The 12,860-nt window shown below is 36.7% G+C and overlaps 1 protein-coding gene across 3 annotated transcripts; it reads left to right on the top strand.

The window, feature by feature from the left end:
* The first annotated feature begins 7,057 nt into the window (after positions 1–7,057).
* fam47e (family with sequence similarity 47 member E) lies at positions 7,058–12,654 on the top strand. Of its 3 annotated transcripts, XM_026321523.2 has the most exons (4): positions 8,456–8,628; positions 10,164–10,512; positions 10,667–10,823; positions 12,325–12,654. In XM_026321523.2, coding segments are annotated over exons 1-4 (543 nt in total). In that variant the 5' UTR covers positions 8,456–8,593; the 3' UTR covers positions 12,327–12,654. The 3 variants fall into 3 exon arrangements, with proteins under 3 accessions (XP_026177309.1, XP_026177308.1, XP_026177307.1); XM_026321524.1 differs by lacking the exon at positions 8,456–8,628 and adding an exon at positions 7,058–7,116 and having other exon boundaries at positions 10,667–12,654; XM_026321522.2 differs by having other exon boundaries at positions 10,667–12,654.
* Positions 12,655–12,860: the final 206 nt, after the last annotated feature.

Here is a 12,860-nt window from a genome sequence, read left to right as displayed (position 1 = left end):
TGCAAGTCTTCATACAGCAACATGGCGACAAGACATTTCTTGTTAGAAAATCAATGAGTTCAGTTAAATGCATGGATATGTGATCAGGTCAATTGACACTGACTATCTGGCAACCAAATCCAATCCAAAGTTAGTCTTTCTTTTTCTTTATGTTAAAGCTGCTGGACCTAGGGACCATTTCATTAATTAAAGGCCTATTTTCTCAGTCAGGTTGCCTGAACTCTTTTCAGTGGTTTGACATAGGAAGGGTTGGGTTGGAAAAATGTTTGATGTCTCTGCATCAAATAAATGTTAGCAACATTTTGAGTTGTGGGGAATGGATGCCTATTTTGTCGGGTCACTGTCAAACAACCACACCCACACAGTCATGATGAAACAGGTAAATTGTTGCATATTATTCCTGCAGAGTAACAATTAAGATCAAATAGTATTCCTCAGTGCTTTAGTGTTTCTTAAAAGCATTTTTCTGTGTACAGTTCTCACTATGATTTGGTTTCTACTGTAGCAGCAGTGAGAACTTTACAGTGATACTGAATTGGAAAAAATAGAAAATGGATCTTAGATGTCTTTAAATGGAAAGACCTAGCAGTAGCTGTCAAATATGCGTTAAAAAAAGCACTTGAAAATTTGGTTGAATGGTGCTGTCTATTTCATGCTGTTTCACATCTCTAATTACCATCAGTCCTTAACAACATCACGCTTGTGAATGTGTTACCCAAATCTGGCCAGAAAAGGTCAAAGGTGAAGGTCAAAGGTGACATTTCTCTAGGATTCTTCAAAGCATTTTGGATTGTGTGGCACTCGGAGCATCTGACCAGTGCAAGGCAGGAACAGGACACTGGGAATTGTGAGCCACTAACCATATCTATTTACAGGCAACATCAACTGCTTAGCTCAAGAGCATGCTTTCACCCATAATTCAGTGTTCAGATAACCATGTTAAACGACGAAAAGCGAAGATTGGCTCAATCACTTATTCACAGAATCAGCCCACTGCTTGCAGCTCTTGTACTGTACAATCTGTACAATCAATCTGAACCAGTCAATGGAAAGAAATTCTATCTCATGAGTGATCTGTTTCTCACTGACAAATTTATTTTAGGTTGGGTCGGTGGCCAGCAGGTTAGGATGCATCCGTCTATAAAATGCTGTATTGGTAGTAATGGATGGACTGAAAGGTGAGCACGGTCATTCAGCAACCGCTTTCATAATCCATTCATAAATAAAGCAGGACAAAAGGCTACAATTTCCCTCAGGAAGTGATATACCTCATATCGTTTGATCGTTCTCTCTGGAAGGATGTGACTGGGCTGGACTCCTAACATTTAGGTAATTGAGTGTTGCCTCATTGTACTAAGCCTTATGGCAGTCCCAGAGGATGAGGGCTGCAGGAGGGGGGCGGCATCTGTTCAAACAAGAGAAGTAGAAAATGCTAAAGAAAATCATCAGGGGGGAAGGATAACAGTCAAGTATTGCAGTAACATTGTTTCTGCCAAAAGAAAGGGTGGGAAGGTGAAAAGGGGTAAAACAGTTCAACCTTTGTAATTGTCCCTTTTTATGTTTGGTCAGCAGAGCGACACGATTTTTTTTTTTGGACTAGCTGGCAGGTCTTAAGACAGGGAGTTGTGAAGGCCTACGCAGCTATTTGATGACTGGAGACTGCTTTTTGTGTGAAAATTTCTCCATGCAGCATCATGAAAAGAGACTTTTATCCAGAGGGTAAATAATTTTGGACAAGGTCTTGGATAAGTGTCTATTCTCATCATAAATCATTCATTGTTTTCTGACACAATTTGCTCCACACCCAAAAAAACTGCACCAATAGCTTTTGGCTTACACTTCTAGAACACAGTGAAAGTGCAAATGGAGATGAAGAGAAAGCACATTTATTTGGACACAAATGTCCATTCATGAGTTTGGGAAAGAAAGTATTCTCTGAATGTTTCTGCACAGTCAGCTTTTCGGTGTCGTCCACGATAACAGTTCAAGATGGGTTATGTGCTAACTCGCATGGGCTTAACATCACATTATGAGCATCGCACAACCAATAATTGTAATAAGAGTTCAGATGCAAGCCACTGGTTGCAGCTCATTTTTACTCGGTGAACAGAAAGTTGTTACTCACTGTAGTCTGACTGTGGACATATTACAACTGAACAGTACAACTTGTGCGAGGTTTGTTGGGTGGATTTTGTGAACTTTGCAAAGGCCAAATGTAAACAGTTTTTACATGCTAAATAGGATCTGCACTAACACACAGTATGCAAACAATGATTCATCTCTTTCAGATTAACTATCCTTTAAATTATAATTAGTTATACTGTATTCATCTGCAGCCTGTGCAAATAATACTGGTAACGCCCTGGCTCTCAACGCTATCTGAGGCTATATCTTTGTGTATCAACTAGGCACAAAAGGAAAAAGAGGTGTGTCTGAAATAACACAAGAAGACTTGGCATGCTAGTGGCTCTGACCTGAATGCTAATATCAGTATGCTGATATAGTCACTATAAGAATGTGATGAACCACATGATGATGTTTAGCCAGTTTATTTTTATATGTATGTTTACCAGGTTGAGAGTTTTGGTTTAGAAGGGTAGCATGTTAACGTTTAATAATTATCACTAAACAAAAAGTGAAGGCAAATTTAATGGGAATGTCATTAACTTTGAAAGTATAATGTCATAAATGAAAGTTTTGGAAAACTGATGACTGATGATGAAACTGGAAAGTCAGAGGATCACCAGTGTTTACAATTTACAATTCATCCTGTATTGTTGAATCACAAATGTCAACTTGATGACGTGATGCTGGAGGAAAATTCAACAAATCATCAAAACAAGTACGATTCATTCTTTGAGTACCATGGATGGATCTTCAAAATATTATAAGTCAATATGACATAGTTTAAGTCTGACCTTGAGAGGAAAATAGTAGTAGTGTACTAGCTCTATGTGCTGTTAGTCACATTTTGTAGTTTTTCTATGGCACTGAAGCTGCCAGAAAAGTTGGTCAGTGGGCCGAGTTACAATTTTTTCTTACAGTTCTTAAAAAGAGATATTCTGAAAATAAAGGTGTTAGCACAACACAAGTGTTGTGAATACCTCTGTCACAAATCTGTAATTTACCTTACAATACTATGATCTGCATCAAATGGAAATGTTGCAGTTTTAACTTTTGTTTTTCATGATTAGAAAAATTCTACCAACTTTATTTTAAAGCAGCCTTCCAACCCTGTGTCTAAACCAGGTAATCTCAAATTTTATGGTAATGAAGCCCAATTTAAGGCAGTGCTTCATAAACATAGAGTTTTGGAAGAGCAGTATTTTTACAGTGTTTTTTCACTATCTTCAGTGCATGATAAAAAAAAAAGAAAATCAACCACATCATGCACCGGTCACATTCCATGATCTGTCCTCCCTATCTGATGCACCTTCCTTATATCAGCTTTACAGAAACACCATTAGCTCTTTCTGAAAATACTGCGTTACAAGCAATATATAGCCTCAGTACTGTCCTCCACCCCACAGGGCTGAACCACAGTGGAGCCTGGTACTGCACATTAAGTCACAGCACTTTTGAGACTGACACAGTCTTTGTAAGGCCTGAGACTGATAAACAGCCATAGCTGTGGGAGTGGAGACTTGTGAGGAGTGGCGGAGCTTTTCACTGAAAGTGATTAATGCAAACTGAGCCAGTAAGTGCTATGGGAAGAGTACACCATACTGAATTTATTTCTGGGCTGATCCATTCCTTGCTCTCCTTGGAGAAGATCACAGTGACCAAAAGAACTTGCTGTGTGTAGCAGGCAAAAGAAATGTTTGGTGATATAGGAAAAACTATGTAGTAAGATATGACACTGGATCCAAGATGGAAGCCAGTGTCCTATATTGTACTAACCATACTGCAGTGGGAGAAATTGATTAAACAATGTGTGTCTATCCAACTGCAAATTTGTGCAAACAAAGCCCAAACAGAAATGCCAGAAATTTAGAAAAAAAGCTGGAATATTGCAAAAAGTCTTAGCTGAAGATGGAAATGTGGGTATATTAATAAAAACTTATTGAATAAATCATAATGTAATTGAATGTAATTTTATTACTTAGTGTACTTACTTAAAACTTATCACATTTGCTACAAGATCCACCTGAATTTCCCCTTTGGGGGTTAATAAAGTTTATCTTATCTAATAAAAAATGATAAATCAGTCACGGGACTCCTTTCTGCAGCCGAACCAGTGCTTTTACTTTTGATATTTTAGGCACATTTTGTTGTAAAAATTTCTGTAATTTTTCTTAAGTAGGATTTTGAATGCTGAATCTTTACTTATATGGAGCAGTTTTAAACTGTTGAACAGGCATGTTCACTTAAGTAAAGGATCTGAGAACTTCTGTCATTTGCTTCAGCAGATAGAAGCATTGTTACGTACGAGAAATCAAAACGAGCTAAGAGAAGAAAAGATTAGAGGATGGGTCAAACGTCAGAGTATGTACTGCATATGCTTTCTCATGGTCAGATGTTCTATTTGTTTACTCAACAGCATTTAAGTGATGGACTGACCACAGAAATCCTTTGTCCACCTAGGTGCGGTTCATTTCCCAGCATTCAACTAATGTGTGTAGTATCAGGAGGCAGCAAGTCATTGTTCCCATACCAAAGTGTTAATTTAAGATTTCAAGGAGGACACGCTGTCACACCACACTGCCAGAAAAATAACCTTGTGCTCCATAGCAACATATTTTGAAAACACGTAATGTGTTGATTGTGATTTCAAATTTTTGGAAGTGACCTTCCAAGGCATAAGAGCACAGTTATGCAACAATATATGTGTTGAGCATTAGGCATTGTCTGACAAAGCTTGCAAGCAGTTTTGCTTCAGTCTTTAAGGAGAAAGGAAAACTGGCTAGATCACAACAAACAATAAACAATACATAAAGCCATTTGATATAAACCAAGAAAGTAAGAAATTATTTAACCTCAGGCAAAATTAACAAGTGACCTACATGGAAATGCCTAAAAATGTTATATCATTTGGCTACAGGTTTTTAAAAAATGTATTACAGTGCAATGCTGTAAAGATTAACAATATCTATAATGTCAATATAATCAAAATATTGATAATGTCAATAATATTGATGAAGATAATCATAAATTAGTTCCTACAGATATCTTTAGCTTTTGGACTGCTGGTGGTTATAGACAGTTTTTTGATTAATGAAAAATAAAGTATTGGAAATGATTGTTAGTTGCAAAGAAGTGAGGTAAAAATCCTGGCTGTTTACATCTTAAATGACCTTTGTGATCATTTTTCTAGTTTTTGTGAACATAAGGAAGTTCCATCATTTTTGTATTCATTGTATTAAGTGTGATATATATATAAAGTTTGTTGTGATTAACAATGGATAAGGATCAGGCAAATGCATCACTTCACCAAAAGTTGACAGGACCTTGGCAGTAGGACAGAAGTGGGGAAAACTCTCGTGCCACACCTGGATTGCATCCTGTACAAATAGTGTTGGGAGTTCTGGATGTCCTTTCTGGGGTATTGTTTTGTACAATTTCTCGACATCCCAAGGCCTGTGAAAGCCTGTTAAAAATGGCAATAGACACAATTCAGCATGCTGTCAAAACCTCTGATTTTACCATAAACAAAAACATTTCCTGCACAACTCCCATGTATTGCACCAGCTTCCCCCAATTGTTCTTATCTTGTTGATGAGACATAGAAAGTCGTCTCTGGAGGAAAATTAATGCTATCCTGTTGTTTTTGTTTTAATTTATTGTGCAAGGTTGGAATAAATAAACAAATAAATGCACGCACATCTTCAAACAAATAATCAAAATGGGTCTCCTTTTCCTGCTACCTTTTCTGATAAGATTACTACAAATAAAATGCTGAATTATTGGAATCTGTATAACTTTGGATTTGTTTATTGATCAATTTAGCAAAGGGCGATTTTCAAATTCTACCAGTTCACTACATCTAAGCTGCTCACATCAGACAGATCAACAGAGTGTCTTTAAGTTTCCATGCAGAAACTATGCAGTAGATACAGTGACCACATCCCAGTACTTTTTTTTTTTTTTTTTTTTAGCAAAGGGGCTGAGCTTTTCCAAGTCAGACCATCTTCAAGCAACCATTTAGAGGGCTGTTTGGAGACAATGACCAATTTGGAGTGATTACAAGTGTCATATTTCAGTATTTACATGTCAGGATGCATGAGAAGGAAATTCTTTTGAAGAGGAACGAAGAACACCACACATTAGGTACACAAAGTTTCAGGCATTTCCTCCTCGCAATCAACCAGACAGATTACATCATAACAAAAATATAACAATATCCATTATTTACACATAAAAACACTATAAATAGCAACATTCCAGGAACTAAAGGGCACCCTTGTAGTTAATTTGCTCACAGTGAGTTGAGTTTGAGTGCTTAGAAAGCCAGGCAGAGCAGGTAACATAAAAATACCTTATATCAGAGTTATATGTTTTCCAGAGAAAACTGTAGTTAGAAAGAATTTGCATTTCTGGTCTTTCCTTTTAAAAAGCTTATTTTAAGTAATTAAATGGGAACAGCAGTGCCAAGCTGGCAGTTTATCAGTAAAAACACATACAAAGTGAATGGTAATGGTAAATCTCCTTAAATCTGCAAATTTAACAGAAAGGAGGTGGAATGGAGCTTTATCTACAATTTACATAAATTGCTCAGAGAAGTTTTGCCATACTGACATAACATGGTCATGGCCATTCGCCATCTGTGCTCCAATATAACTACTGGAAGCTGTAGTTGCATGTGGACAGTTTTTCAGAAAGTTTTTTAGTTTTCAGTGCATTAACTGGATTTTAATATTTGCTTGGCAACCACCTACAAAAAAATCAAACCATAAAAGTCACAGTGAAAAGTCAAAAGTCTGCCCTTTCCATCAGCTGTTTATTTTCTGAAGCTTAAAGACATTGTGCTTATTATTCTTTAATGTAGTCACCACTCCTTGAAACTCTGTTAAACTGACAAAATGAGAAGTCAGTTACAGCTGAGTTTGTGCTGAGAAGAGGATACCATGCATGAGGAGCGGGGACACTTTAAAAATGAAACTGCCTCTAGGTGTGAATGTATGTATTTCTTTCTTCAAGGCTAATTTGGCAAAAGTTAAAACTGACTACACAATGAAATGATCTGTTTGTAATGGTTTTGTGACACTGTTTACTAAATTAGTCTGTTCCTATAAATAGGGATCACCAGTACTGAAAAAGTGGAAACAGTAGTGTCTGTGTCCCAGCAGTGTTTTCCCTGGTGTTTGAACAGGAGAAGGGTCCAGAGACTGGAACTCAGGCTAATTAGCTAATTCATCATCCCTTAAGGGAATGACATGTGATTAAATACAGTGAGCAACAACCACTTTTCTTTGTACCAGACGTCGTCATACATTTCCGCAAGACGATAGCAGCTTTGCACAATAACAGTGAAGTTAGGAAACTACTGACTAAGTGAGAGGTTACCGCCTGTTCTGGTAAACATACAGGTGAAAAAAGAATAATTGTAAAATCAGATATCAGAAATACAAATTTGAGGTAGGGAACCACTGCATTACATCTTTGACCCCAGCTAATTTTTGATTTGACTTTACAGATAAAGATTTTACACAGAAACAGCAGTAAAATTTGCCAATGGCACAGTCGTATGTTCAATATAATACAAAAGCATTTTTACTTCTGATGCTTTAAGTATAAAATACTTAAGTACATTTGGCTATAACACTGATGTATTTGACCTAAATAACATTTGAATGGAGTACTTTATATGGTAAAATATTTTTATTAACAGTGATTATAGATGATGCTTGTATCTGCTACATGAGGAATTAAGCTGAACTGCCAAATTATCTAACAAGGAGAGCCCTCTATTGCTCAAATAGCTACTTGCACCTTAGGTTCCATTCAGAGGAGATTTGACAGATCTTTTGACAACGTTTATAAATGTGCTCCTGGCTTGTATGTTTATTCTGCAAAATGAAGGAACAACTAAAGAATCCCACCTGTTATGGTGAGATCTTAAACAGTCTGTAAATGAACCTGTAAATAATCAGCAGTAGCAGTGTGTCAAATGTGGAGACACATCCATACACCATAAAAAGTCAATGCATATCGAGCAGTGTGAATGAAGATTAATGCAAAATGAAACGTCTATTTTCAGTAGATAGTTATTCTACCTGACATTAGATTCGCTCTGAAATTAAGTCCCAGCATCAAGTGCACTGGTCACTTTACTACGACTACTTAATCTTAATCTAGTTGCTAACTCTGAGCTGCCAGTTAACTAGCTATATTTCTTCTTTCACATTTTTATCCGTATAATTCAATATAAAACTACCGTTTAACGTCCACCTTTTCTCGTAACATCACGGTCACCTATTGTATTTTCGAGGTTGCCATGGTTACCAGGCAACAAACTACGAAGTGACGTGTCGCGAACCAGATCTACTTGATAGATTTTTATCCATCGTTGCAATTTCGACGTTACCGGTAGAAATGTACTTTCATAACCTTTGACAAAATTGATTAAATAAATAAATAATATTGACAAGGAACCATGGAAACAAAAAGAACGCAGCCTATTTTCCCTTGGTGAGTGACAATTAGTTTTCTACTGGGGCTTTTGATGAGAAGATATTAAGGACCAGCTAACTAACTAACTAGCTAGCTATGGCTAGTTCAATTATTATCAGATCTGTGGTGAACGTAGATTAGCAAAAATGGTTAGCTCGATACTCAGTTACGAGTAAAAGTTATTCTTCATTGTTAATGTAGGTAAATATGTTGTCGTTCAAACTAATGATACCTCAACCAGCTGTAGCCTTAAAATGCTGTATCCTTAAAATACTGTATCCTTAAAATACTGTGGCATTAAAATGCTGTATCCTTAAAATACTGTGGCATTAAAATGCTGTATCCTTAAAATACTGTAGCATTAAAATGCTGTATCCTTAAAATACTGTAGCATTAAAATACTGTATCCTTAAAATACTGTAGCATTAAAATGCTGTATCCTTAAAATACTGTGGCATTAAAATACTGTATCCTTAAAATACTGTAGCATTAAAATACTGTATCCTTAAAATACTGTGGCATTAAAATGCTGTATCCTTAAAATACTGTGGCATTAAAATGCTGTATCCTTAAAATACTGTGGCATTAAAATGCTGTATCCTTAAAATACTGTAGCATTAATATGCTGTATCCTTAAAATACTGTAGCATTAAAATGCTGTATCCTTAAAATACTGCAGCCTTAAAATACTGTAGCATTAAAATGCTGTATCCTTAAAATACTGTATCCTTAAAATACTGTGGCATTAAAATGCTGTATCCTTAAAATACTGTAGCATTAAAATGCTGTATCCTTAAAATACTGTAGCATTAAAATGCTGTGGCATTAATATGCTGTATCCTTAAAATACTGTAGCCTTAAAATACTGTAGCATTAAAATGCTGTATCCTTAAAATACTGTAGCATTAAAATGCTGTATCCTTAAAATACTGTGGCATTAAAATACTGTAGCATTAAAATGCTGTATCCTTAAAATACTGTGGCATTAAAACGTTGTAGCCTTATGCCTGATAATGCATCTGTAGCATTAGTCCAGCAGGAAGCTAGTACATGACTGTTGATCTAAAAATACAACAAAGGCATGCTTTGTGTTTTATAGTTTGAGTAGCTATGCTGCTAACACTAAATACTTTTACCTAAGTAAAATCTTGAAAATTGCACACCTGATGATGAATATTTCTTAACCTGTAGCCGATAATTTTTCTATCCCATCTGAGAACAGAGAACCAGAGGGCGTGGAACATGTTACCATATATCACTGTAGGCGTGTGCAGACTGCTATTTAAAACTGTTGCTTCATTTAGACCCTAGAATACATGTGTGTGAATGAGCAGACTGATGTATTTCTCTGTACAAGAAGAGGGCATGCAACTAGACCCCCTCTACTTTGGTTGAAGATTAAAATACTTTAGAGATGAGAGCTGAATTCTCTGGATATCATATCACACTCTGCTTCTAAAGAAAGAATAACAAAACATTGTTAATAATTTGAATATTTTTAGGCATTTGCTTTGTAAGATTAGTAACATACTTATTTTCCTGTAAATGCCCAGGTACAAGGAGAGGTTGCAGACCAAGTATCGCAAACGGCCGACAAACAAGACTTCCTCAGTCAGCAGCTGTTTGTGTTTTGCAAACATGAGTCTCGATGACTTCAGTGATTGCTCGTCAGTCTTATCCAAGGACCGAAGTGGTTTCTCACCAGTTATTTTCAATGGTACGCCAAACAGCTCTATCACCTGTCAAAAGCCTAGAAGGAGCATCTCTAAACAGCATGCTTGCTTCTCAAAGCAGATGATTCAAAAGCAAATTCGCAAAGAATATGTGACATCTGTGGAGAACAAACTCAAACAGCATCCTCTGGCTATGTATCCAGACTACAAGAATCACTTGACACCAGAGGTAAGTGAAGACAGCGATGTGAACTACCATGCTGTCATGTCCCAGAACAATAAGGCCACTATCAAAAGTTAAAAAGGGGCACATAAAAAATCAAGGCTTGAAAGAGGCAGATTATGATTATTGTGTTAAAACATGCTTCATCTTTCTTTCCCAGTTATTTGATAAGGTGGTATCCATTTTGGACCCAAACATGTACATAAAGACCACCTCTGCACTTATTAAAGGAGACTCTGTACAGGAGGGGAAAGCAGAAAGCTGTGTAGAGCCAAGTATGGAAGAAGAGCAAAACAAGGATTGTCTGCCAATAAAATGCAAGTATACTTAAATTGTAGTACTAATATAATCTAAATAATTTTGATCCATTGTTCACACCTGAGCATGAACCAAAAAATGAATACACGATTCTGGGCAAGAGAGGATACTCCCTGGACCGATCTTCAGTCTGTTGCAGAGCTGACACATGGAGACAGACACTCACATTCAACCTACAGGCGATTTAGAGTCACCAATTAACTTAACCCCGAACTGCATATCTTTGGAATGTGGGAGGAAGGCCGAGAGCACCCACACGGACACGGAGAATATGCGAACTCCACACAGACCGTCGAACCTCCTTACTGTGAGGCAGCAGTACTAACTACTGCACCGCCATGCTGACCCATTTCAAAATTCTCTGAGCCAAATAAAAAAGTACAAAAAGGGTAAAGTTAAATATCATTTTTGACAGCTGATGATTAGGAGCTTGTAGAGTAAAGAGCCTGGTAACTACATAGGGCACAAATGAACCACTGCATGCTCCAAGCAAAGTGTTCAAGGAGCTGGAATTTGAAATCCAAACAAGTGATAAGATGAGGAGTAGCATCTGCCCTAAAACTCTCAAGACATTTCATTGCCTGTTACAATTATGTATGCATGAGTGTTCAGGGTGGTTCTGTAGAAGTTGCATGTCAAATGGTTGGATGACAAAATGAGGAGTTGAAACAGATGCAAAGTAAGTAACCTAAACTGTCAAGAGATATGTAGTCCACAAAGGACTAAGAATACCAAAGGTGGAAGGCACGACCTTACACTTAGAGATGGTCTTGGGAAAAGAGAAAAAAGGAGAAGTGATTTTAAAATATGTCCTTTTATCACTTTAGATACTGAATAATGTCTTTTCTGTATAGGAACAGAAACTCAGGAGATAATCTGTGTGAGTGTATAAAGAAGGACAGTAAACCAGCAAAGCGAGGGAATGGTTGGGTGGGGTTACTGTGCTTGATGGGTACCTAAAATAACTGCTAAAATGTTGTAGATGCTGTATAAATTATTTGTCCTTATTTATTCTACTTGAAACTTCATTTCTCCCATGTTCACAAATTAAAGACTTGTAAAGACCTTTTTTGTAATACCGCATAGTGTAAAATAACTTTTTCATACTGAAACAGTTCAAAGACAGAAACCCTGTAGAGCCAAATGGCCTACAATTATTTCAAAAACATAAATCTATTTACATTTATGTTACATATTAGTACTTCCCAGTTGTGGCAAGACAAATAAGGGAGCACCTAGGAATTATCTGTTTTTATGTAAAATTTTGCTTAATATATAATCCAAGATAGAATAATGAACCATTGATTTTAATTTGATTGTATGGTTCTTGTTGATGCTGAATTCATCATTGAAAATATTCAGTGTTAGAAAACATTTGTGAAAGCCAAATGGCATCAACAAAGAGCTAATTCCACTCACGAATTAGAAACCAGATGGAGCTACTTTACTATGTATTAAAAAAAAAACAAAAAAACTATTTTGAATGTGACTTGTTAACAGGAAGCATCAGCTGTGCTGTACTGCCTCTGGACCAGGACAGCTGCCATTGTTAAGGTGAAAATAAAATCCAAGTTCACGGTGATCTATGCTATGGAATTAACTGAGAGCCATTCACACCAGGCATGAGAATGTGGCTGAGCTGAAGAAGTCCTGCAAAGAAGAACGGTCCAAAATTCCTCCTGTATGTTGTGCACGTCTGATTCACATTGTTTGAGGTTCCTGCTACAACAGAGGTTTGACCAGTTATTAAATCCTAGGGTTAATTTACTTTTTCCAGTAGTACTGTGTATGTTTGTTGGATGTGTTCAATAAAGACATGAAACATTGCAACTGTTTGTGTTATTACCTTCACATTGTGATGGCATACGCTGGCGACTCGCATAAAGATCAGTTTAATCTTTATAGTCAATTAATGGAAAAAAATGGGAAATCCAAATAGTTCATATACTTTTTCTTGCAACTGTATAAATGTAATCACTTATATAACATGACCTGGACCCGACAATTGATATGTGGATTAACCAACTCAAAGACAA

The sequence above is a fragment of the Mastacembelus armatus genome, chromosome 9, assembly GCF_900324485.2.
Source record: "Mastacembelus armatus chromosome 9, fMasArm1.2, whole genome shotgun sequence".
Taxonomy (NCBI): domain Eukaryota; kingdom Metazoa; phylum Chordata; class Actinopteri; order Synbranchiformes; family Mastacembelidae; genus Mastacembelus; species Mastacembelus armatus.
This window is presented reverse-complemented; position numbering and strand designations above follow the sequence as displayed.